This window comes from Cololabis saira, chromosome 10 (assembly GCF_033807715.1).
Source record: "Cololabis saira isolate AMF1-May2022 chromosome 10, fColSai1.1, whole genome shotgun sequence".
In the NCBI taxonomy this organism is placed as follows: Eukaryota; Metazoa; Chordata; class Actinopteri; order Beloniformes; family Belonidae; genus Cololabis; species Cololabis saira.
In genome coordinates, this window is record NC_084596.1 from 28,523,475 (window position 1) to 28,547,222 (window position 23,748).

At 39.8% G+C, this 23,748-nt stretch overlaps 1 protein-coding gene across 1 annotated transcript in view; it reads right to left on the reverse strand.

Annotated features, from left to right (window-relative positions):
- Nucleotides 1-23,748, reverse strand: part of LOC133452776 (voltage-dependent R-type calcium channel subunit alpha-1E-like) — a 74,067-nt gene that overhangs the window by 22,326 nt on the left and 27,993 nt on the right. Inside the window, exons 3-23 of the mRNA XM_061732401.1 lie at nucleotides 17,264-17,367; nucleotides 16,090-16,248; nucleotides 15,051-15,241; nucleotides 14,856-14,959; nucleotides 14,648-14,763; nucleotides 11,818-11,871; nucleotides 11,435-11,515; nucleotides 9,582-9,791; nucleotides 9,373-9,485; nucleotides 9,030-9,142; nucleotides 8,765-8,896; nucleotides 8,442-8,511; nucleotides 7,918-8,035; nucleotides 7,139-7,206; nucleotides 6,953-7,020; nucleotides 4,464-5,231; nucleotides 3,058-3,278; nucleotides 2,717-2,849; nucleotides 2,460-2,589; nucleotides 1,190-1,249; nucleotides 986-1,092 (exon numbers count right to left, since the gene is read on the reverse strand). Of these exons, the coding sequence (XP_061588385.1) occupies nucleotides 986-1,092; nucleotides 1,190-1,249; nucleotides 2,460-2,589; nucleotides 2,717-2,849; nucleotides 3,058-3,278; nucleotides 4,464-5,231; nucleotides 6,953-7,020; nucleotides 7,139-7,206; nucleotides 7,918-8,035; nucleotides 8,442-8,511; nucleotides 8,765-8,896; nucleotides 9,030-9,142; nucleotides 9,373-9,485; nucleotides 9,582-9,791; nucleotides 11,435-11,515; nucleotides 11,818-11,871; nucleotides 14,648-14,763; nucleotides 14,856-14,959; nucleotides 15,051-15,241; nucleotides 16,090-16,248; nucleotides 17,264-17,367 (3,120 nt within the window). The remainder of the gene's footprint in view (nucleotides 1-985; nucleotides 1,093-1,189; nucleotides 1,250-2,459; nucleotides 2,590-2,716; nucleotides 2,850-3,057; nucleotides 3,279-4,463; nucleotides 5,232-6,952; nucleotides 7,021-7,138; nucleotides 7,207-7,917; nucleotides 8,036-8,441; nucleotides 8,512-8,764; nucleotides 8,897-9,029; nucleotides 9,143-9,372; nucleotides 9,486-9,581; nucleotides 9,792-11,434; nucleotides 11,516-11,817; nucleotides 11,872-14,647; nucleotides 14,764-14,855; nucleotides 14,960-15,050; nucleotides 15,242-16,089; nucleotides 16,249-17,263; nucleotides 17,368-23,748) is intronic.

Below are 23,748 nucleotides of genomic sequence, written 5' to 3' on the forward strand. Positions count from 1 at the left end.
GAAGATTTAACAAAAGATTGGAATAAACAAGGACACAGTGAAAGCAAAATGCCAACCACAGTGTATAAAGGGGGTACATGATGAGACACAGAGGTTCGACTTGAGAGTGTTTCTTTGGAGGCTGGCAAATTTTAGGAGGAAGATTCCTGCTAATTTATGCAATGTTATATCCTTAAATTAGCTACCTGTGTATACAGAGGCAATGCATTTCCATTAACAATGCCTGCTCTGCTTTTTACTTGCCATACTTTGTAATTGCGTTAAACTCGAGCTTGATCTGTGACAGAATGTAGTTTGAAATAATCGTTTCATTTTGAAGAACATAATTGCTGCAAATAAAAGAAAAATCAACAATGAAGTGTCATCTAATTTCTGTGGTTGCTCGATTATCTGTAATTTCACTCCTGATGTCTGCCAGACTCCTCAGCTCTGTGAACCAAAAACAACCGGACAAAAAAAAAAAAAAAAAACATGTTCAGTAAAAAATTGGGAAATCAAGATGCATGGAGGTAAAAGAATGACGTGGGAAGTTTATGGGAGTTTACATTGAGTTTGACTGAAATTTTTACCCCATCACATTCCTGGTAGCCCCAACAGTGATAAAATCCACAGGAACAACAGAGAAAAAAATTCAGGCATAAAGAGAGTTATACTCTGAGCAACACAGAAAGGATCACAGATATATTCACAACAGCGAAATCAATATAAAACAAGCTGCACAAGAGGATTAGTTAGGTATCTGCCACATACATACCAGGGAAGATAAAAGAAAAAAGAAATAAATTAGTGACAATATATCTTTTTAATATTAGTCATGACGCGCTCCAGCCCTGTGTAAACCCCCAAAGTCACGCAGAACTCCATCTTTTCCTCTGGTTTGTCTTTGAGGGAGGGTCGTTTATAACGGTACTGTATGTTAAGACAGTTATCTGCTGCAGTGAGTCAGCCATTAGTCATGGGCAGGCTGCACTGTATAGTGACTCACGTAAGAGCAAAGGCGATCAGAGCCCCCACCACTACAATGAAGTCCAGCAAGTTCCACATGTCTCGGAAGTAGGAGCCGTCATGCAGAATAAGACCCTGGTCTATCATCTGGAAAATGAATATGGAAACAATTCAGTTAAGTACAGTAAGTGGCAAAATCTCCTAAATCTTGAGTAAAGTGTCTCTCTCACACACACACACACACCTTTATGATCATTTCAAAAGTGAATACTCCAGTGAAGACGTAATCAAAGTATCGCAACACCTGAAAAATATAAAAAACATGTTGAAAAATGTCCCCGCACATTTAAATGTTTTTGTTTTTACAAATGAAGGCTTTTCCGATGCTGCACTCTCACTCTCAGTTACAAGTCCACACAAATGGGTGGATGATTTGGTTGAATTATTTTAAGAAAGGTGGTGATGTGTGTGGTGAATGGTTGTTGTTTCAGCGTGGTTCAATTGTTTTCGGTCTATCATCAATTTAAGTGATTCCTAGCGCACTAATGTGTGCTCTGCGTACTCCTGCCACACTCCACAACACCGCGAAAAGGGAAAAGTTGTGAAAAACAAACTGTGCAACGATTTGCCAAGCAGAGCTACTGATTCTCACCTTGCATGTGCGTGAAACCAAATGTGTTCTGACACATTGTTGCTGACACTGTGTCATGTCAACTACAACTCAAACCTGACAGTCGCTGAGCTAAAACTTCGTCTGTAGTATTGTATATTGACTACGCTCTGACAGATAAAAGCCTGGAGCTGTGGCAGTTGAACCAATCTCCACTCCTTAGGGATATATCGGGGGAGATGAACATAAATCGTCCTGCTCTTTCATAGATTCTGACCCCACAGGTGGAAGCTGGAGAGGAGGTGGAACTTCAGGAGCCGCAGCAAGCTCAGTGCGTGACATCACAAGCTATGTGAGGGAAAAATAGCTCTAAAAGACGTATACGTGGGTTTACGTAACTGCAATAAAGAATGGAGAGGGGTGAGACGGAGGACAAAACGCTACCTGGAGACGCCTGCATGAGCAAGCACCCAAAGGGTCGCCTCACTAATCAAATTAGCTGATTACTTCATCAGCAAGTGGTTAGCGTAACATCATTATCACAACCCAGCACATGTTAGTTACTCTCACTCAAAGCATGTTTATTATTTACACTGACATTGTTTTAGTGATTTTAATAACAGTTGTGTGTAGCATTTACACTTTATTTTAATGATTTTAATAACAGATTTGTGTAGCATTTACACGGTACCTTATCAGACCTGCGTAGATTAGAATTTAAGCAGGGTTTCTACTTTACAAATTTCGTTTATTTCAGTTCCTGCGGCACTTTCATTCTTTCATCCCCAACGAACAGCTGTGGAACCTAAGTGTTCATGGGAACAGGGCAACGTCAACCTAACACAACCTATAAATCCTTACCCGAACCTCAAAAAGTTCAAGGAAGGGTGCACGCTGAGCTCACCTTGTTTCTGTCTGAATTGGTGCACACGGGGTCCTCGGCCGCCAGCGCAATGCTGCTGGCCACGATCACGAGGAGGATGGTCATCTCAAAATAGCGCATCGTGACCACATAGTGACAAATCCTCCTGATACTGTAGTGCAACAAAGAATATGGGGTTTACTAGTCATTGGTGATTTTTTGGATGCAAAAACTACAACAAAAGAGAAAGAAAACTCTTCATTAAATGTGCTGCTTCATCATTATGTATAGCATCTTACGGGTTAGAAGCCTTGAAGATGAACATGCTGTCTGGAGCTACAGGTTTAGGAGGTATCGGGGGCTCCTCATCCTCTGTCTCATCCTCTTCCTCCATCTCGTCAGACTGGTATGACTCCAACTCCTTACTGTTCACTGAATCCCAGACAGAGGGGAAAAAGGATAGTATTTTAGATGTACACGGACAGCTATGACAAAGACAGAACAACTTGAGTCACCGGTACGTCAGCAAGATACTAGTGGCTGCCAGTAGCTTTTAGAGACACCTACACAGGGCAGAACAGCCGCGCTGACACATCTTCATGACGTGCGGTGCCACAGTACAGGCGGATCATAGAGCTACCTGTCATGGGCGTTAGCTCCAGAAGTGGTTGTGCAGACATTTCGATCGCCACGCTGCCCTCCAGTTTGGACTTTTCACGTTTGATGGAGGCCTGGTGTTTCTCAGATTCAATGGCACACACGGTGAACTCCGTGGCCTCTAGAGCCGGCTCCACGGGGCTGAACTGATCTGTGTGGCCGTCCTCACCCTGCTGTGACCAGTCACCGTCCTGCACTGCATCTCTGTCACAGGAAATAAAAAAAAACACTGCCTTTAAAGGAAACCAATTCAGAATCAGAATCAGAATCAGAATCAGAATCAGAATCAGAAAAGGGTTTATTGCCAAGTTTGTTAACACACACAAGGAATTTGATGTGGTGATTGGTGCAATACAATACAAATATAAAAACAAACAAATATATAAGAGATAAGATAAAATGTAGAAACAGAAATGTACAATATGAGGTTTTAAAGTGCCGGATATGAGTCTGTACAAAAAGTGACTTAGGATGACTTAGGACAGATAAAATGTATAAACAGAAATTTACAATATGGGGTTTTTAAAGTGCCAGATATGAGTCTGTACAAAAGTTACGGGATTGGAATATTTACTTAATATTTATTTAATTATGTAAATCTTAGAAAATATTTACACTGATAAACTTGGCAGTTACTTAATGTTACATTGTTGAGACTGCCACTGTAAACCCCTCAACATACCCTATTATCAATTTGTTGCTAATTTATTTTCATTTTCTTTCTTTTTTTTCTACACTGATATTTCAGCAACGGTATGTAGAAGATATGCGGGACAAGACACACAATGCCTTCCAAGTGTTTGACTCAGTTGCTCTTAAGGTAACTGGACACACAATAACAACAAAACTTTTCTTGGCAGAGAGATATGCAAAAAAACTACAGCTTACAATTTGCAATGTAGTTCCATTGGCAAAGCACTAAGCCACTGTGCTGCCTCCAATGTACTTATTCTTAGTAATTCTTCACATTTTTTTCATTTTTTTTTTTTTAAATATGGATTTCACGTTTAACAGATATATACACAAAGAAACAAGCTCCAAAGCTAATTATCTTCTTTGTAAATATTTTAGTTCAAGAGTCCATAATGTGAACAGTGAGAGCCAGTCTTGATGAGTTGGCTGAATGGTTGAAAATGGCAGAGTGTGAGGCAGCTGCTCTCTTTAACAGAGTGTCAAATTAGTCTCTTTAGGCGTTATGCAAACATGCGACACAGGGTGAAAATAAAGGCCTGAACTATAAAAACGGTATTTCAGGCTATATCTCCCTTTTTCTTGTGGGCCTTGTAACTTTTGAGACCTTTGACGTTGAAAAGCAACATGAAACACTGTAGGAATGGAAAAAAAAAACAAAACATGTTCTGTTTAAGAAATACATGAAAAATGCCTTACCGTCTACCGTCTTCTCCAACTTCTGCGTATGGATTTGTAATGCAGGTTCCTCCATCATCTTGGACTGGTCCTCCTTCTCCCTCTGCTCTCTCTCTATCCTCTCTGTCTTCCCTCTCCTCCCTTTCATCCAGTATCTTCCTCTCTTGGCTGAGCGACCGCCTGACATGCAGCACTTCATGTGGCGACTTGGTGAAGTCCAGACTCTTGACCTCAGTGCGAGCCTCTCGGTGACGGTGACGTCTGTGCCGGGCGCCTTCTTCTGGTGCCTGACTGGACCTGAACTTCCGAGCCACCCTGTGTCTGCCGCCGCCGGTGGTCCGGTGGTTTGCTCCCGCTGCTTTCTCCTCACTCAGGTTTACCAGAGGTTCAGCCGCCGGAGGCTCAGGCATGGGAATGGAGATGGACATCGGGGGTTCAGGTATTGGCATCCCTACTGACATGGGGGACTCCGGCAGGTGACCTGGGCTGACCTCCGGGGAAAGGGCCGGAGCGTGGTGGGGGATGGTGGGAGTTTCTGCCGTGTCCTCAGTGGGGCTTGCAAACAGCTCCTCTCTGCTCGCCATCTGACGACGTTTGCGCAGCTGGTTGGCTCTCTGCTCCCACACTGAGGACTTTCCTTTCCTCCTTCTGTCGCGACGGTTGGCAAAGGCATTGCCAACCGGTGGCTGCTCGTCTGCGGCGGCCATTGCACCGTCAGCTTCTTCTGGGAAGGTTGGTCGCCCTCTGTGGATCGCCCGTTTCCTGTACAGGTAGGGTCTTCTTCTGCCACTAAAGACCACATCATAATATGCACATCAATATGGGGCAGCAACAGATAAGGATTTAGTGACAAGAAACATCAAGAATTGTGCATTAGCAAACCAGTTATATTGAAAAAAATCAAATTAAAACAGTAAAAAAAAAGAAAAAAGAAAGAAGGACAACCCTTTTCTGTGGACTTATCATGTTACGTAATTGATAACACAAATTATTCCTATGGAAAACAGTGCAAAAAGACATTCAAAACTAAAATGATGTAAAAAAGAAAACAAGAGGAAAGGGCAGGCCACAAGAACAAAAGGGTAAAGTGCAAGATAAAAGTGCAAACATTGTGTACCATCTACAAAATAATCTCAAGAATCGAGTAGGGAAACTCAAGAGCGAAGTCTGTGTGACAGAAATGCATACAGTTATACTTACTGGTATTCAGACCCTTTAGTTGTCCATGTAATCAATGAGTGATCATTTGAAAACAAGACATTAGTGTTTTAAAACATACACATAATTTTAGTTGTGGCAAAGAACAAAATATGGCCAGGGAAGCAAAAGGGACTGAATTCAGCTTATATGAGTCATAATGTAAAGATTTCACAAAAGGTAAAACTCAGTTTAAATGAGTTCAGTGGTAAATACACTCTAACTTCAGGTGTCTTGAGAAAAACTGATTCTAAAACTGATAGAATATAATCAAACACAATATTTTGTTCAGTGCCACATGACAATTATAAAACAAGACAACATGATGGAGCCAGAAAAACTCTGTAAAACACATCAAATCATTGATAGCTGCAACGCTTACAAGACTTACATTCATATATGCAACAGACAAATGATACATTCAGTGTCCCACCTGGAGGAGAGTCAGAGCCAATATATAACTGAACATATTTGATACTGAGAAATGGACAAACCAAGGTAACCTTTCAAAAGAATGAAGCCAATCCAGCTACTAACAGTGTAATGCCTTGTGAAAAACCCATTTAAAATGGTATTACCGCTGATGCTTTGTGTTTATCGGAGCCAGAGATTAGTTGGGGCCATTGGCGATACTGCACTTTCTGTACAGTCTTGGTGAGTTATCCTTTCCGAAGCAGCAGCTGAATCTTTCTTTTGTATAATATACGATAAACTGATCTAATCTAGCTGTTTTAGAGTTCTCAGTGAGAGACTTCATGTGTGTTTTCAGGACACTCAAGTATATGGAAATGCTTTGTAAAAGTGTTACTCACTCTCACATAGGTCAAATCCAATTTTCCAGATTCAAAACACGCAGAGAAAGTTGGGGAAAAGTGAGTAACAAACTGAAATAATACAAATAAATAAAGCCAAACCTCTTCTCAACTCAGGCTGACAGGAAGGCTGCCAGGTTACTAAGAAAAGCAGGAAAACTCTTCCGTACCTCCAAACTTTTAATCAAGGAAACATTTTGACAACAGCCTACTAAGTCTGACAACTATTTGAAAAGTTTAAAACACACTGTTTAAAATTTCCTACCAGTATGCCTGTAACTCATTTGCAGTGACTCTTAATAATAATCTTTTGGAAAATAATTATCTTTTTGGCGTATCTGACCCACATTATTCATATATTAATTAGGTCAATTCATTCCATCTTTTGCTTTGAAAAGGTCAACACATTAGATGAATTGTGGCAGAGAGATGCTGTGCTAAACCTGATTTGAAAATGTCATTAAAAAAGGTGAGTGTTTCATAAGTTAACCAGTAACTTACTCAGATATTAAGCCGTCTCTTCCCCTGGCGTATCTCTGATTGAAGAACTCCTCTTCCTCCTCTTCATCCTGAGGAACCAACACAAATACAATTGATGTATACGAAGGACCACATGTAACTTGGGCTTCAAAGTACCGGTAAGTAGCATTGTATCTGTAAACAGGACACAGGTAAATCAATGCAAACCTTTGTTAGTTCCTGTGCGTTGGCCAGATTATCCACAGCGATGGCCAAGAAGACATTCAGCAGTGTGTCTGTCATGAAGGCAGTTAATGACAAATGACACATTTGGAGCAACATTTTTTCTATCTCTGCTCTTTCAGGGAAGACTTTGCTCACATCAGCAAGTCAATGCTAAACCATACAGAAATAATAACAGTATTGGCATGAATCTTAAAGAGTCCAGATGCTAATCTAAAACTAAACACGTGTATTATCAGGTTATAAAGCAAAAACATTTCATTTGAAAAATCTCAATAGGAAGACAACCATCTAGATGCATATTTATAATCCAGCGGGTTAATATTCAGCAGTACCACTGACCCGGGTCATTTTAATTCATTTTGCTTACAACATTTTTGATTGTATTACATGCAGGTTCACATGTAAAATCACATATTGAAAAACTGGAAAAAAGTGGGGCAGTTGTGGAGAAAGTTTTGCCAGCAGAAACTAGTTGCTGCAATAGAGCTCTAATTAGTTTCTCCCTCTATTTTTGCAGTAGTGTGCTAAGGTCTAAAAAAGGAAAGACCTGCATCTTACAGACTTTGTGTTTCCAAATGACTAATGTGGTTCTCTTGAAGAAGAGTGGAAAAGACGGAAACTTTTAATATCTGCTGTTTGAGCCTGTGTGTGTCGCGAAACAACTCACAGTAGCTGGAAAAACACAACTTCCACATTGATCATGTAAAGGGATTAAAGTTATATACAAACTGTCTGACCACTTCTGAGGTCAACAAGGATACAATTTCCAAATAGCGTGAGGACTATGAAGTAGATGGATGACCACATGCCAGATTGAACACCTCCCTGCGAGCGAATCCCATCATACATCACCTCGTTCCAGTCCTCACCAGTCAAAATCTGTGGGTAATTAAAGGCACAGAACATTTAGCAGAAATAACTACATGTCTCACACCGGATTCCAGAGAACATTGGCTTAAAAATACACCCAACAGGAGACAAGCCCTCTGTCTGTGAACAATATGGTATTATAAAATGTAGCAACATAATTACTATGTGTCCTGATCAAAACATTCTTTGACAGTGCAGTTGGTTTCAAGCAGATCTGATGTGGACTTGTTCCCGTTTCCCTCGTCTGATATTCATGTGCGCATATGTGTGCATGGGATGCGTGGGATGATAGCAGAGGCAGGGGGCGAAGAGCGATTGAGCAGAGTTGTTTAATCTGTGCCCGGGGTGAGAAATATCCCAGGATGCAATGTGTCATTGAGAGCAAGCAGGATGAGGGGATCTGTGGGAGCCAAACCTGAAACACTGTCATGATGGCAGCTGGAAACGTGTCAAAGTTGGTGGGAGTGTAATCTTCAAAGATGAACCTAGAGGGAAAGCAGATACAGAACATGGTCAGATATGACCAAGGAAGAATAAAAGGAGGAAGAAGAGGAGGAGGGCGATGCAAAAAGATATTCTTATCCGGACGTAACGTTTCCTCTACTCATTATCTAAGATAAGCCATTGAGGAAATTGCTGTTGATCTCACAGGAAGTAGATACTGTTTCAGGTATATAGATTGTTGACTACAGAAAAAGTAGGGATTTGTTTCCTTGAATTAAGGATAATGCTACGTACCTCCCTCCAAAAAGTTGCATCCCCAGCAGAGCAAACACCACGGTGAAGAGGAAAAGAAGGAAAAGCAGGCTAATAATGGACTTCATGGAGCTCATGAGGGACACAACCAGGTTCCTGAGAGATGCCCAGTATCTGGAAAGAAAGATATGATGGACCCTCAGGATATTTTTCATTGGAAAAACAAAAATAAGTATCAAATATCAACTTCTCTAAACTTAGGCAGGAATGTTGTGGTTTAGAAGTTAGGAGGGATGGCCAAACCCACTTGGTAATCTTGAAAATTCTCAGGAGCCTCAGCGCCCTCAGTACACTGATCCCAAAGGACATGCCAGGCCTGAAGAAGCCCCAAACCACCTCAAAGATGCTGCCAACAATGACCTGAAAACATTTCACGTATGAAGAACAAGAAAATATGCCTGAATTACTTATTGAATTGTTCATATTGTTTCTTTACATATTAAAAACTAAATAAAACTGCTGTAATTAATTGTTATAAGTAATCTTCATTCAAGCTTAATCATGTAGATTAGGTAGGTTACATTTTTTTGTGTTTGATGTATAACAGAGAAATGTTTTTTCAAGTCAGAATAAGAGATGGAGGACCTCACCCCACAGTCGAAGCAGTTAAAAGATGAATGGAAGTAGAGTCGGAGACCCAGACCATATATCTTTAGAAACATCTCAGCCAGAAACAGCCCCAGGAAAACAAACTCTGCATAGTCTGGAAATTAGAAAAAAAAAGACTAAAGAATCTTTTTTATCTAATAAATAAAATAGTCAAGAAAAAAATTAAATAAAATTCACGAGTGAAACCCACAGAGGAAAATGGTGAGCCAATCAGGCTGGTCATGGTGCACGATGGCCACGCAGACGGTGTTGAGAGCCACCAGACTGAGCACCATCAAGTAGAACGTGTCTGTCTTCACCATGCGGCGGATGGAGATGCGCAACATGCGCTCTTTACGCCGCAGATAGGCAGCTGGGCCACGACGACCACTGCGAAAGTTCATTCTTGATCGTGACATGCCTTGAGGAAAAAGAGAAGTAAAGTCAATACCTAAAAGATAAAAATCTTACACAAAGAAAGAAAGGTAATGAAAGAGTTAGTTTAATACAGGTGAATATATACAGTATGATTTATGATTTATTATTGAATTATATACAGTATGAAGTTAAATTTTGCACGTTATGGAAGTTCTCAAAATGTTACAGGCCAATAACGACCCTTGTTCATATGTAATGTGGCTAGTCATTTTATATAGTATCATATTGTGATAACGCAAGTGAAATGAGTATAAACTGTGGAGTATAAAATAAAATTTTCCTATAACTTCTGGTGTTTTCCGAACAATCAATGTTCATTCAGTCAAAACACCTAGAATTGCTTAAAGGCCTCAATAAAAACTAACAGCAAGGAACTAAATAATCCATCTCAGTTTATATTCACACAAATAATCTTACAGTCCTAAAACAATAAGCAAATAAAAAGAAAAAAGAAATACAACAAGTATAATACAGAAACATACATATATGTAAAACATCAAACTTAGATCTATGTCCCAACCTTCACAGATGGTCGTGACCTGTGATCTGACGAATGAGAATGTGAGAACAATTTGCCAATTAACTTTATTTCAAGGATGTCTGGGCTAACCCTCACAGACACGAGGAGGAGCTCAGTCATCCAGGAGGGGTTCAGATTAAAGTCCCAGGGTTCCATGGCCTAAACAGGAGACAGCTAAAGTACTTTGGGCATTTTGGCATCTTCTGGAAGCTTTCCAGGGGAGGACTTCCAGATATTTCCAACCAGAAGAGATGACATCTCTCAGGTGCTCGAGAATGTTGTGGTGATTGTCTGGTTTAGCTAGAGGAGGCGGTTGGGGACAAAGCATTCAAAGATGTTCTGCTCAGACCATTTACCCCTGGGACCCGGTCCAGAAAAATGAGGAATGGAAACAACACGATTTACATTTTCATCATAACTTGTGTCACTGTTTGCTAGTATTTGAGGGTCACAACAAATTGTGATACAAATTAGGTTATATCACTATTACAGTTGCTGTTAAGTAAAGCTAAGTAAAGCAGTTCTAGCTGATGTCAAATGGAGAAGCCAACACAGTTTGTTGGTCAGGAAAAGAGTCGTAAGGCTAAAGAGAACCTTCTTTCCTCCAGTCCTACTCAGGGTCATGGGGGGGCTGAGGCTTGGTAACCATTGGACAGGATTATTGTTATTTACAATAACTTATCCATTTAACTTGCATGTTTTTGAGCAGTGGGATGAAGCTGGAGAACCTGGAGAAAACTCACACACACATGGAGAAGATGCTGACAGTTCCCAAGAACCAAGAACTTTTTTAGCTGCACGGTAACAGTGTTAAGCACCATGTCACCATGCTGCCCTTGAACAGAAACAACTAAACTCATCTGACTTCCAGTCAACCTTTACAAATCTTGCAAAAATTGGTGAAGATGTGTATCCTTTACATATCAAAGTGCAGCAGTGCATTCAGTTATATAGAGTTCTTGCAGGTTGTTTGACGCATAAATTCTGCTCAATCACAAACTGACTCTTCAAATTGGTCCTCAGTCAGGATGACTTTGAGATCTCCTGCTGAAAAAGGAAGAAGGGTAAGGAGCATTGGTGGAGAGACCGAAACAGCCTTCACTCACTGGCAGTGGACATATCTGTATACTTTTCGTCTCCTGGTGCTCCTCTTCGTGCACCAGTCTTCTTACTTGCTCTCTTCAGCACTAAAACACAGAAAACCACAACTTTAAAAAAAAATAGAAACAAAACCTTACTTCTTCCTGATTCAGTAGAATCAAAAACAGACACTAAATTCTTTGTTGAAGTGAAGTACAATAATCATTTTCTTTGTCATAATAAAGAATAATGTCCACTGGCACTTATCAATACAGATCAGCATTGTTAAGTGTTTTTTTCTTCAGCAAATGATTATCAACTGATAAAGCTGCAATGCAATGAAGTGGATAACATGTTGACTTGTTGAAAGTCAAATTGAAAAGATTTGGTTCCTAGTGTGTGGACTTACCATCTAATGGCGATCTCCCGGAATTTTTATTCTCCTCTGCAAGCATCACTTCCTCTGTAAAACAATAAAGCTGGAGGTTACACATAAAGGACTATTTAAATGATCAAACAGGGAAATATACAGTTGTCAAGGCTGAGATGTTGAGGATGTCTGCAAACATTTGCTGTAACTGATGTAAGTGCTGCTTTGAGAGGCTGAGGTGACCTTTGAAGAGAGAGCTCTCATTCTCTCTCACGATACCCCCCCTCCTTCTTCCCACACGCTCCCACTTCCATGCACATATGCACAGCACTGCTCTCGCGCGCACACACATGCATGTAAACAGAGAAACGTGTGTGCACACACATGCATGTGCACAATTTTAAGCTAGTGAGTCAGTATCACCTTTTTTTCACCCTCTGCTTGCGTGGGAGACTGGCAATAGCAATTCCCATTACAGCACTGTGTGTTTGTGCTTCTCAGCTCAGCTGCTCAGCTGAAGATCTCAAACTCTGACAGTGTCTGTAGCAAAGCTTTTTGAAACAGAAAAGCTGCCTCTCTTTCCATCCCTCCAAATTAAATGTGATGAATAATCAAAAGTTATTATTTGACCTAACAAAAAAGAAAGTCCAGAGTGCTCAGAAGGTTCATCTAAGTCGTGTGACGAAGGTGCTCTTTGGTGGGAAAAAGGATATCAAAAAAGAAGAAAAATCCAAGGCACTCATCTGCAAACATAAAAAGGCTTTTAATATTTTTATATTTGCAGAAGAGTGCCTTGGATTTTTCTTCTTTTTTTATTATTTGACCTGTTTAAACAAACACTGACGTGAAGGGTATGTAATGAACTCTGTACATGTACATGTCCTTAAAGCCCTTTTGCATTAATAGGAGGAGATTTACACCAACATTTCAGGGAGAGCCCTAAATGTGGAACCTGTGGACAAAGAAAGAGGGTTTTATCATCTCCTACGCAGTGTGCTTTTACTTCAGCTGTTTTCAGTTGTTGTTTGTTGGTCTTGGTGCTACAACAGCAAGTTAAGTGCAACTTGCTGAGGAGTTGAGATCATATGACTCATGTCTACCTAATATCCCACCTCTCTTACCCTCAAAAAAGACTTGGTTTGTTTTTTTCAGTGTGCTTAAGGTCATTTCCCATCTGTACTGCTGCATTTGAGCAGACGTTGTGTGACTGTACTCAGAGGTCCTCCAACTCCTCTGTCCTCTTCACTACGTAGTTACAGTACTAATGGAAACCATGTACACTCATGTTCTCACACTGCATCCATGTCTGTTATAGATGATTTTATCCTCCGCATCCTCCACGTCATTCAGATGCAGCTTGAGCTTACTTTTATGTGTCCAAAGAATATTATGTCAGAACCATTCTGGATTTTGAAGATCTTTTGCAGGCTTTTTAATGGCTTCCCCCTCAAATTAACCCTGTTGGCTCTATGTGAAGCTCTTCAAAACATGAACTAAAAAGTGTTTATCAACTGGCTGGATGAAGTAGTTTTTTGTTACGCTTTTTAACCATGGAAAGCTGCTTGTCATCAGGGGTGGAAAGTAACGAATTACATTTACTCACGTTACTGTAATTGAGTACTTTTTACGAGTAATTTGTAATTTTCTAAGTAGTTTTTGAAATATGTAATTTTTACTTTTACTCGAGTACATTTTCACCCAAGTATTTTACTTCGCTACATTTGAACCCCCTCACGTTACTGAGTACAAAATGTATGGTGAAGGTGTGCCGATTTTTCCCAGTGGCCAGCCGCGGTACTGCAACAAAAAATCCCATGGGGCCCAGAAAGCTTTTTTCCCATAGACCGCAATAGTAAAAGAGAAGCCTCTAAAACTGTTCACAGGAACCTCCAGCTGTAATCACCGTTAATTACTAATCTTTGTATTCTATATTTTTAAGTCATGGACTTTATATCCGTCAAAAATGTTTTTTAACGGCCAGAAAAGTCAAAGAAAAGTCTCTTTCTGGGCGTGACGTCACGGCTGACGTCACAGCCGTGTCCGTGCATTCCACGGATGTATTATATTAATATGTATTATATAATTATATTATATTAATACATTAATAATATATGTAATACTATACATGTAATAATATGCATGAATTAATATATTATATTAATACATATTATATTAATACTCGCGTCATTGCCCCGGGGCATGATGGGAGGCCCCAGAGCATCATTGATTAAAACAACTTGTGTTGGATTTGATTCGTGACTCATCCTTTTTTTGCACTAAATAACTGAAAGTAACTTTTACTCAAATTACATTTTAAATGAAGTACTTTTGTACTTTTACTCAAGTACATTTTTAGATGAGTACTTTTACTTTTACTTTGAGTAGAATTTAAGCAAAGTAAAGATACTTTTACTCAATTACAATTTTTCAGTACTTTTTCCACCTCTGCTTGTCATCCCCTTTACAATCTATCTATCTTATACTGTATATGCTGCTGCAATCACAAGCGCAACCTTTTATCTTGTTTTCAGAATGTACTAAACTTTTCTTTGCAGCCTGAAAAGGAACTTTATATATATATATACCGGTATATATATGTATATATATCCACTGTCATTTAATAGAACCTTTATCAACAGGTCAGTGTTCAAATGTTTCCAGATCTTAAGTACAAAAATAGCCATAACCATTGATTATTTCTGCACCATCTGAATATTGTGGGAAAAACGATTTTGATGATTTTTGGACACCTGATTGAAGTTACCCTTTATCAATCTGATCTTAATCTGTCCATCATTTGCATATCAATAGGAGCCCACTTGGTTAACCAGTGTAATATAAGATGTACTGTTGTCGTGCTGGCCAGTACCTGCCCTGTCTATCCAGGCTCGGTAGCCATTCAGTTCTCTTTCCACCTGCTGCTGGCGTCGAAGCTTCATGAAGGCTCTCCGATTCTCCACCCTCTCCCTCTCCTTTGCAAATTCTCTGGAGAGAGCATCATGAACACGGCTGTCATTCTCCATAACACAATCACTGACAACCATCAAGTTGATTAACATAAGAAGCAACAAACTCACCCTGAAAGAACTCCCAACACTAAATTCAAGACAAAGAAAGAGCCAATAATGATGAGAGGAATGAAGTATATCCAGTTCCACATAGGACCCAAGGCATCATTGGTCTGCAATCCGTAACATTTACATCGTCAAACATTCAACAGCAATCACTGAGATGCTTTGCGGTTCATTTGCTAACCGACTACTTCAGCTCACATTGTAGAGCACAGCCGTCCATCCCTCCATGGTGATACACTGGAAGACGGTGAGAACGGCAAACAGGATGTTGTCAAACTGCGTGATGCCATCATTGGGTCCAATCCAGGTGTCGTTGCAGTCATACTTCTCTGGACATTTCCTCACACCGCATGCAAATTCCAGCTCAGTTGAGTCAAGGGTTTCATTATCTACAAAAATAAAACATGGCTGTGATGCTTGCATAATGTCCCCACGAGCATAACCAGCCTACTGTAGCTGACTATACTAGTGGTTTTCATGTTAAAAAGGAAAAATACAAGTGAACCTCAAGAATATGTGAGTTAACACTAATCTAGACACTAGAGTGAAAGAATATAATTTAAATATAAACAAAGGAAAAGCCAGTTTTCAAAATGACAAGGTGCTCATGCATGCCATTAAAATGAGAAACAGCACATGACCGAAAGGGCTTGACAGTTAAATGTTTGAAATTAAATGTACTATGTTTTATTAAAATTAGTTTGAATAAACAGAGAAACCACTACATTAAAACAGCTGAGGGACCACTGCAGAATAAAATGTTGGACAGATTTATTTTTCCTGCTCTTAGATTCTGTGAATTTCCTCAGGCATTTGCATATAATCCATGTCAGACTTGTGTCGGGCAATGACAGTAAATGCAATGGTGTGGTGCATGATTACAGAGCAGTTGTTGACTAATTAAGCAGTAGCTAACTCAGCCAGCAACTGCTCTAATAATACCTTTGAGCTTGCTTATACTGTAATCTGGGAAACCATCAAACAAAGAAAATCACACCCTCTCTTTGAGAAAATTGAGTAAACTACACATTCAGTATACAAGGTGCTGAATTAGTTAGTAATAAATAGTCAAAAACATAATTTTCTATTATTGATGCTATAGCACCATAATTAAAGAGGATGCACTTAAGAACAAACAGTTCTTGTGTATCCTTTCACACTAAAACGGATGTTTCATAGTGCTATCCGAGTAAATCCAAGATTCTCATTCAGTGCTCGTAACAGGTGCCGATCCTACCGAAGAGTTCGTCCGATGGCAGACAGGTCTGGTGAAGCTTCCCGCTGTAGAACTCCAAGCCGATGATGGCAAACATGAGGATGGCAAAGAACAACAGAAGGCCGATCTGTAGCAGCGGGATCATGGCCTTCATGATGGACTTCAACACAATCTGCAGGCCTAAAAGTGGTGACAAAGAAATCATGATGACAAAAAAGGACTTTTCCCCAACAACGTAAAACACAATTATGTAAAAACCATAAATGTTTTCATTTGAAAGAACTTCCACTTCAATTTAAAATGCCAACTATTTGTTCTTAGAAAGATATCTGTCTTACTTTTAGAAAAAAAGAAAAAAAGATACACTTGTAGTTTAGCTTGAACCATTCCAAAGATTCAAGTACAGATTTAAGCCAGGTTTGTGCCTGGCACAAATTCTGATTGAGCATTTAACAATAAAAAAAAAAGGTACAGTCGTCCCTGAACAGTGGTGACACAATAATCTTTGTGCCTGGCCCTTCTGCATATGTATTGATTGGAGTGTTCCTTTCAGGGGAAAATATTTGTGTAGGAGTGTATTTAAATTATTATTATTATTATAGGGTAATTTAACTCAAATTTGTGCTCAGATTTGTCAGGAAAAGGCATCATTTTACTGTCCAAAAAATGTATGACGACAAAAATCTGGCTGTTGCAGCAATGAGGACAAACATGCCTTCATGTTCTGTAATCATTGCAATCTATTTACTAATTATTGTTATTTGGCCATATGTTAGGCTTTACTGATTCTTCATAATGAATGTGTGCTGTCTAAACATAACAAAATGTCATGAAGGAGTTAAAATATGATTATGACACATCTACAAACAGCTATCACAACAGATTAGCTTTCCTATCTACTCTTCAGTTGCAAAAACCATGAAAGTTAGTTGGCCTTTTGGAGCTATTCAGTTGTGGAGCTCCTCGTTTCATAAAAATATGGATGAAAAATATAAAATAACAAAATGCATAAAATAAATCAAAATTTTGAAAAAGGCATAAAAATACTAATCCTTGATTTTAAAGAACTTCCAGTGGCTAACTTTAGAAAAGTATGTTGTACTAACTTAGCATTTAAATTTTTTTTCTTCTTCTGCATTTTACCAATGTGGGTTTTGTAAACAATGGCTGTGCTGATGGTCAGCATCTGACTCACTGGGGATCCCAGAGACGAGTTTGAGGGGTCTCAGCACTCGCACGGCCCTTAGGGTTCGAAGATCGACTGGGATGTTCATGTGGGCACCGGCCGTTGCCAGGATCCTAGTGGACACAAACATTATTTACAATTATATGGATTTTAAGGATATACAAAGTTTTTTTTTTTTTGTATTCTTGTAACAGCTACTTTCCTCTTGGCCCAGAAGCAAAAAAATAAATAAAATATTTGGGTTTAAAGACATTTACCAGGGACATATAAAACACATCCATTTGCGGCTAAATCTGGAAGCAAATCCGTCTTTCTTTTCTCGAGATTAATGGCCTCTGTCAGTGATGTCTGAACATTTTTATCCCAAAATAGACAAAAGCAAGAAATAAATGTCACTGCAGGACAATTTTTGGAGGCGAATAATTCATTTTGAAGGGAAAAAAAACATATTGCAAATGATAAACTGATTTTAGGTGTTGCAGACAACTGTACAGACATGGAGTGGTACAGTATATCCATTAAAATGTACCAGACCTGCACGGTGAGAGACAAAGAACCCATCGTCACATACACCTGGCAGGCATCTCTACTCACATCTACCCACGCACACATTGATATGCCTCCACCTACACACAAACACTGGAAAACCGCATTGGGAGCAACTGACAAGCAGTAGCTTCCAACAGAAACCACATCTGGATGTTTATCATAAGATAGCAGGAGCAAAATGTCACTATTTTCAGGTAAGAAGAAGCTACCACCACATCATTTTTGTCATAATTGATACAATGATTTATTGATGAGAGGGTCAACATAGACAGGGATTGTTTCCAAACAGCTGCGGAAATGATCCCAGGAATCATGATTATTTTCTCTACACAAACACACACAGATAACACATAGATGCATAATACAAACTTACTAAATCTTTGGATATTGTTGGGAAGTGTGGAGGAGGGTACGGATGTGTGTGTGTGTTTGTGTGTGCATCTAGCTGTGTATGGATGTGTGTGTGAGTGAGCAGGGGGTAGAAAGCACATGGCAGAAACTCAAGTGTAAACCCACGCAGAATCTTTCCTGAAAGCAGTGGGAGGGAGAGAGGCCAAGTGAGTGAGTGAATGAGTGAGACCATGTTAACACTAATGCAGATACATCTCAAAATGCTCTCAAAATGTTCAGAACCTTTTCTCAAAGTTCATTGTAGATCCTGAACACTGTGCAAGGCTGGTGCTGCAGTCAATCTTCATATTGGAACATATTTCAGGATCATTACAATATAATTACACCAAAGCAGCCTCCTTCGGCATCATTTACACAAGTTTGTGGCAGATTTTGCAAGTTTGTGGACCAGAGTTCAAGAAAATCTGACCTACAGCGCTCAAGGCTCAAAAACTATTCAGAACCGGTCTGTGACATTATGGTGGCTACATGCATCCTCTATTCCTGAAGTAGAACACAGCTCACAGGTCAAACCTCTCAGGGTATGTCATTGAGATTGACCTCCAGTCAGTAGCCACTTTACATAGGTTAGCACAAAATCAAATTTGGGTTAAACACATCTTATAACCCTACTGAGTAAAACATATTTGTATTCTTACTGCGACAGTAAAATCATTACCGGGCTTCTGTTAAGCTTCATCAAGCATATTCATTGTGGAAACAATTCATATAACAGACGCCCATCTTTTGTTTTCACCGCTGAACAATATCTTGTGATGAAAAGTATAATTTTTTTTAAAAATGGGATGCATTCAGTATGAGAGGCCGTTTAGAAAATAATTCATATTTGCTCTCACATGTTACATCATACTCTCTTACAAACACTAGTATAGTCACGCACACATACTATCATACTCTCACACATATACTAGTATAGTCACACACACTTACTACTATAGTCACACACACACACACACGTACTATCATACTCTCTCACAAACATTAGTATACTCACACACACTTACTATCATAGTCTCTCACATATACTAGTATAGTCACACACACTTACTACTATAGTCACACACACTTACTACTATAGTCACACACATATACTACTATAGTCACACACACTTACTACTATAGTCACACACACTTACTACTATAGTCATACACATATACTACTATAGTCACACACACTTACTACTATAGTCACACACATATACTACTATAGTCACACACACTTACTACTATAGTCACACACACTTACTACTATAGTCACACACATATACTACTATAGTCACACACACTTACTACTATAGTCACACACACTTACTACTATAGTCATACACACTTACTACCATACTCTCTCACATATACTAGTATAGTCACACACACATACTATCATACTCTCTCACATACACTAGTATAGTCACACACACTTAATACTATATTATTATTTAATATTATTATATTATTATAATAATATAACATAACATAATAATTAAATGCAATATGAAATTCATAAAATGTATATATAATATTATATATGATATATAAATCAAATTATTATTTATTATTATTAATAATAGTATTATTATTATGTTATTATTAATAATATATAATTATTAATATATTATTTATTTTATATATTTCATTATATATACATTAATTTAATATTAATTTAATATTATTAAATGTATATATTTATATATACATATATGTTGAGTCCTAACCCAGGAGAGCAAAGATCTCTATATTGAACAGGACAATCACCCAGAAGACTACAACTCCCACAATGCACCAGCAGCAAGGTGGCTGCTGGGAGCTCGTTTGGCCAACCCAGAACACCTGAGAAAGCTGCTGCCATGGGCATGCAGACACCCACCAAACGACAAGCAAGCAAGTTTACTCCTGGAATTCTTCTCCAAGGCTCTAATGGTCGGTGAAGACTGCTTTGTTTATTCTGTTCAAATCTTCCTCTGTGGCTGAATGTATTGTTAGTATAACATTAATTATAATTATACTTGACTTATCTAGATAAAAGTTAATATGGTATATTTAAAAGCTTGCAGTATACTTTAATTTGAATTATTATTATTATTAGAGGTGAACTTAGTCAAAGTTACATTTCAGCACGTTGGCTTTAATGCTGCTTGACATTATTACTTTATAATTTATAAAATAATGTGATTAAAATGCTGACTTTAATTTATATATTGGTTAAATAGTTGAAGTTAATACTTTAATTAACTTTAATTTCAACTGAATTTAATTAATGATGATTTTGGATAGAATTGCTTTCATTTAAAATATGGTTAATAATTTAAAACTAACTTTGGTAAATGGTTAGTATGACTTTAATTTAAAAGTGTCTACCTTTCATAGTAAAAGTAATTTAAAGAAATGCCTTTGTTTAAAAAACTTTATTGTTAAAACTTATTTAAAATTATTGTTTAAAGGACACTTTGTTTAATGTGTTTGAAGGCACTTTAATTAAAAGATGGTTTATTGTAATTTAATTCGACCATTTAAAATGTAATTGTTTAAAACAGTTAGTTTGTTCAAAATGACATTTGTTTAAATACTTAAATACTCTAAAATAATTGTTAAAGAGTTTGTTTAAAAATACTTTGTTTAAAACCAAATTGTTTATTTAAGAGACATTATTTGTTTAGAAATGTTTAAAAATATAACTACTGAAACAGGACTTTTTTGTTTAAAAAATTATTGTTTATTTTGACAATGTTGTTAATCATATGTTTTCTTGTTTTAAGGTTAACAACCTAACTACGCTACTATTCGAAGACCCCCAACAAAGACCAACAAATTGATTTGAAAAGTTGGAAAAATAAAGTTGGAAGAGGTTGGAAAGAAGCTGAGTTGTTGTCCTTGTTGTCCAGTTGGAGAAAATTGGAGTTGACTTTACAGTTGTTAACCAACTGCGGACACCCCCTTGCTGAGGATAAAGGGCTTCGGCTAGGAGGAAAGCCGTGGACAAGAAGGAAAAATGGCGGAGAAAACGACCAAGGATTGTAAGCAAGAAAGGACCACGGCAAAGAGCCGTTTTACAAGGCAAGCCAACTTCATTGTGAGAGAAGCAGATGGCATGCTCAAATCCGAGCTTCTTGAGCAGTACAAGGAGCTCACAGACTGTTTCCGAGCTGTGCAAGACTCCAACGATGACTACAGGTCCAGCCTGGAGGCTGAAGTCAAAAAGGAGGAGGAGGATGAAGAGGCAGAGCTCAGTGAACAGCAAGAAGCCGACATTGAGAACACTCTGAAAGAGGCCAAAGTAAAGATGACCGCAATCGAGGACACAGTCCGACAAATCCTGTGGACAAGATATGGAGGCTATGAACTCGAAACTGCCATTCGTGGGGCTGAGCGAGCAAATGGGGCTGCGGATAATCTGCCAGTGACGAGTGAGAATTTGGAGCGATTCGAAAGGCACCTAACCCTCTCTGAGAAGATGAGGAACGAGGCCACCACTGCAATGTTGACGTGGGAGAAATGGATACCGGAGGATCACAGGGATGGAGTGAAGGCAAGGCTCAGGGACATAGACAGAACTCTTCTCACACTGAGAATGAGAGAGCCTGAGTTTGCAGGTGCACGGACCCTGCTGGTCGCTGGTAGAGGAGTCACACCACCACCAACACCCCAACCAACAACACCAGTCGTGAGGATAAAGCCGACCACCCTACCTACCTTTACTGGTTCCAAGAGAGACTTTCACAGATGGAAAAAAGACTGGGAGAGCCTTCAACGGCAGGGAGAACCATCTGGATCGCCTGTAGTAAAGAAGATACAGCTCCTAGACAGCATCGATGAGAAAATCTCAAAAGACCTCAGACTTTCCACATACACCACGGCAACAGACATGTTCAGAGTCCTTGAGAACAGATACGGCAACAAATCAAGCATCACTGTGGAAATCCTGGAAGAACTTGACAAAATACCACATGTGAAGGGGCACCAGCCCAGAAAGGTCATTGACCTAATACAGTCCGTGGAAAAGGCTCTAGCAGACCTTACTGAGCTGGGGAACTCCGGGGCCATAAACAACCCTCTTGTCATCAAATCCATCGAAACCAAGTTGCCCGATTTCATCAAGACCAACTGGCTGATTTTCATGGTGGATCCCACAAACAACGTCACACCTCAGAACCATTTCGACCAGCTCTTGACATTCCTAAAAAATCAGGAAGACGTACTAGAGAGACTTGAGCAACTCCGAGTTGTGGAGAAGGGTGACAAACCGGAGCGAGCAGACAAGAAGAATGGAAGGAAGTCTGCCTCCACCAGAGCCACCAAGAGACAAGAGCTTGATGGATGTGTCATCTGTGGTGACAGCGGTCACAATAATAAAATATTCTTCTGCAAGATGTTCAAGGGACTAAAGCTCCCAGAGAAGACGGCTGCCTTAAAGAAGCTTGGAGCATGCAGGAAATGCCTTGGATGCCATGAGGAGGGCGGTTATTGCAGAGACAATTTCCTGTGCCGAAATTCGGACTGCAGGAGGGGAGGAAGTGCTGCGGACCACCACTATTTTCTCTGTCCGAAGGGAGAGTCTAGGCCACGGAGTGGAGATGGGAGAAGTGGAAAAGGCGGCAGCAACAAAGGCACTCTTACGGAGGAACAAGAGGCGTGCTTGGCTGATCTTCCCCCAGAGATGGCTGAACGTTGCAGGAAGGCATTCACCAACAAAACCACGATGACACTAAAAGCATCTGGCCAGTCTGAACTACTGCGGCATAGTGGTCTCACCGAGCTACCTGTCATCATGATGCTCATGAACGTCACGGCGAACGCTGGTCAGAAGATCGGGACCCTGATTGACCTAGCATCCGACACTAACTACATCACCCATAAGGCTGCTGACAGACTGCGGCTGAGGAGGGAGAAGATAACCCTGGTGGTACATGGAGTCGGTGGTATGGTCATGAAGGTGGACACCCTAAGATACCTCCTGAAAGTCCGAGTCAAAACACCAAAAGGAACTGTACGAGCTCATGAACTGGTCTGCTATGGATTGGATGAAATAGCGAAGGTGCATCAAGCTGTTCAGCCAGAAACTCTGCACAGATTCTTCCCGGAAGTCAAACTCGAGGAACTGGAGAGGCCAGAAGAGGTTGAGCTCCTCATCAGTCACCGTGAAGGAAGGCTCGCTCCCCAAAGTGTGAGAATCATTGATGACCTCGTCCTGTGGGTAGGTCCACTGGGGACGACGGTGGCCGGAGCGCATCCTGACCTGCACGAAGAAGTGGAGATAGAGGCATATACATCTCGAACTCACTTTGCCCGCTCCATGAGAACCGCAGCAGTCAAATATAGAGAGATCCCAGGTCCAGTGGATGACATCAAGGCCACACTCACAGCTGCCAGCAACCGGGAGTTCCTCGAGTGGTGGCACTGGGACAGCATCGGAGCTGCATGTGAGCCAAGATGTGGAGGATGTCGATGCGGGAACTGTCCACCTGGAGGAAAGGAAATGACCCTGGCGGAGGAGAGGGAGTATGAGATCATTAAAGGAGGCCTCACCTACAAGGAGGAGG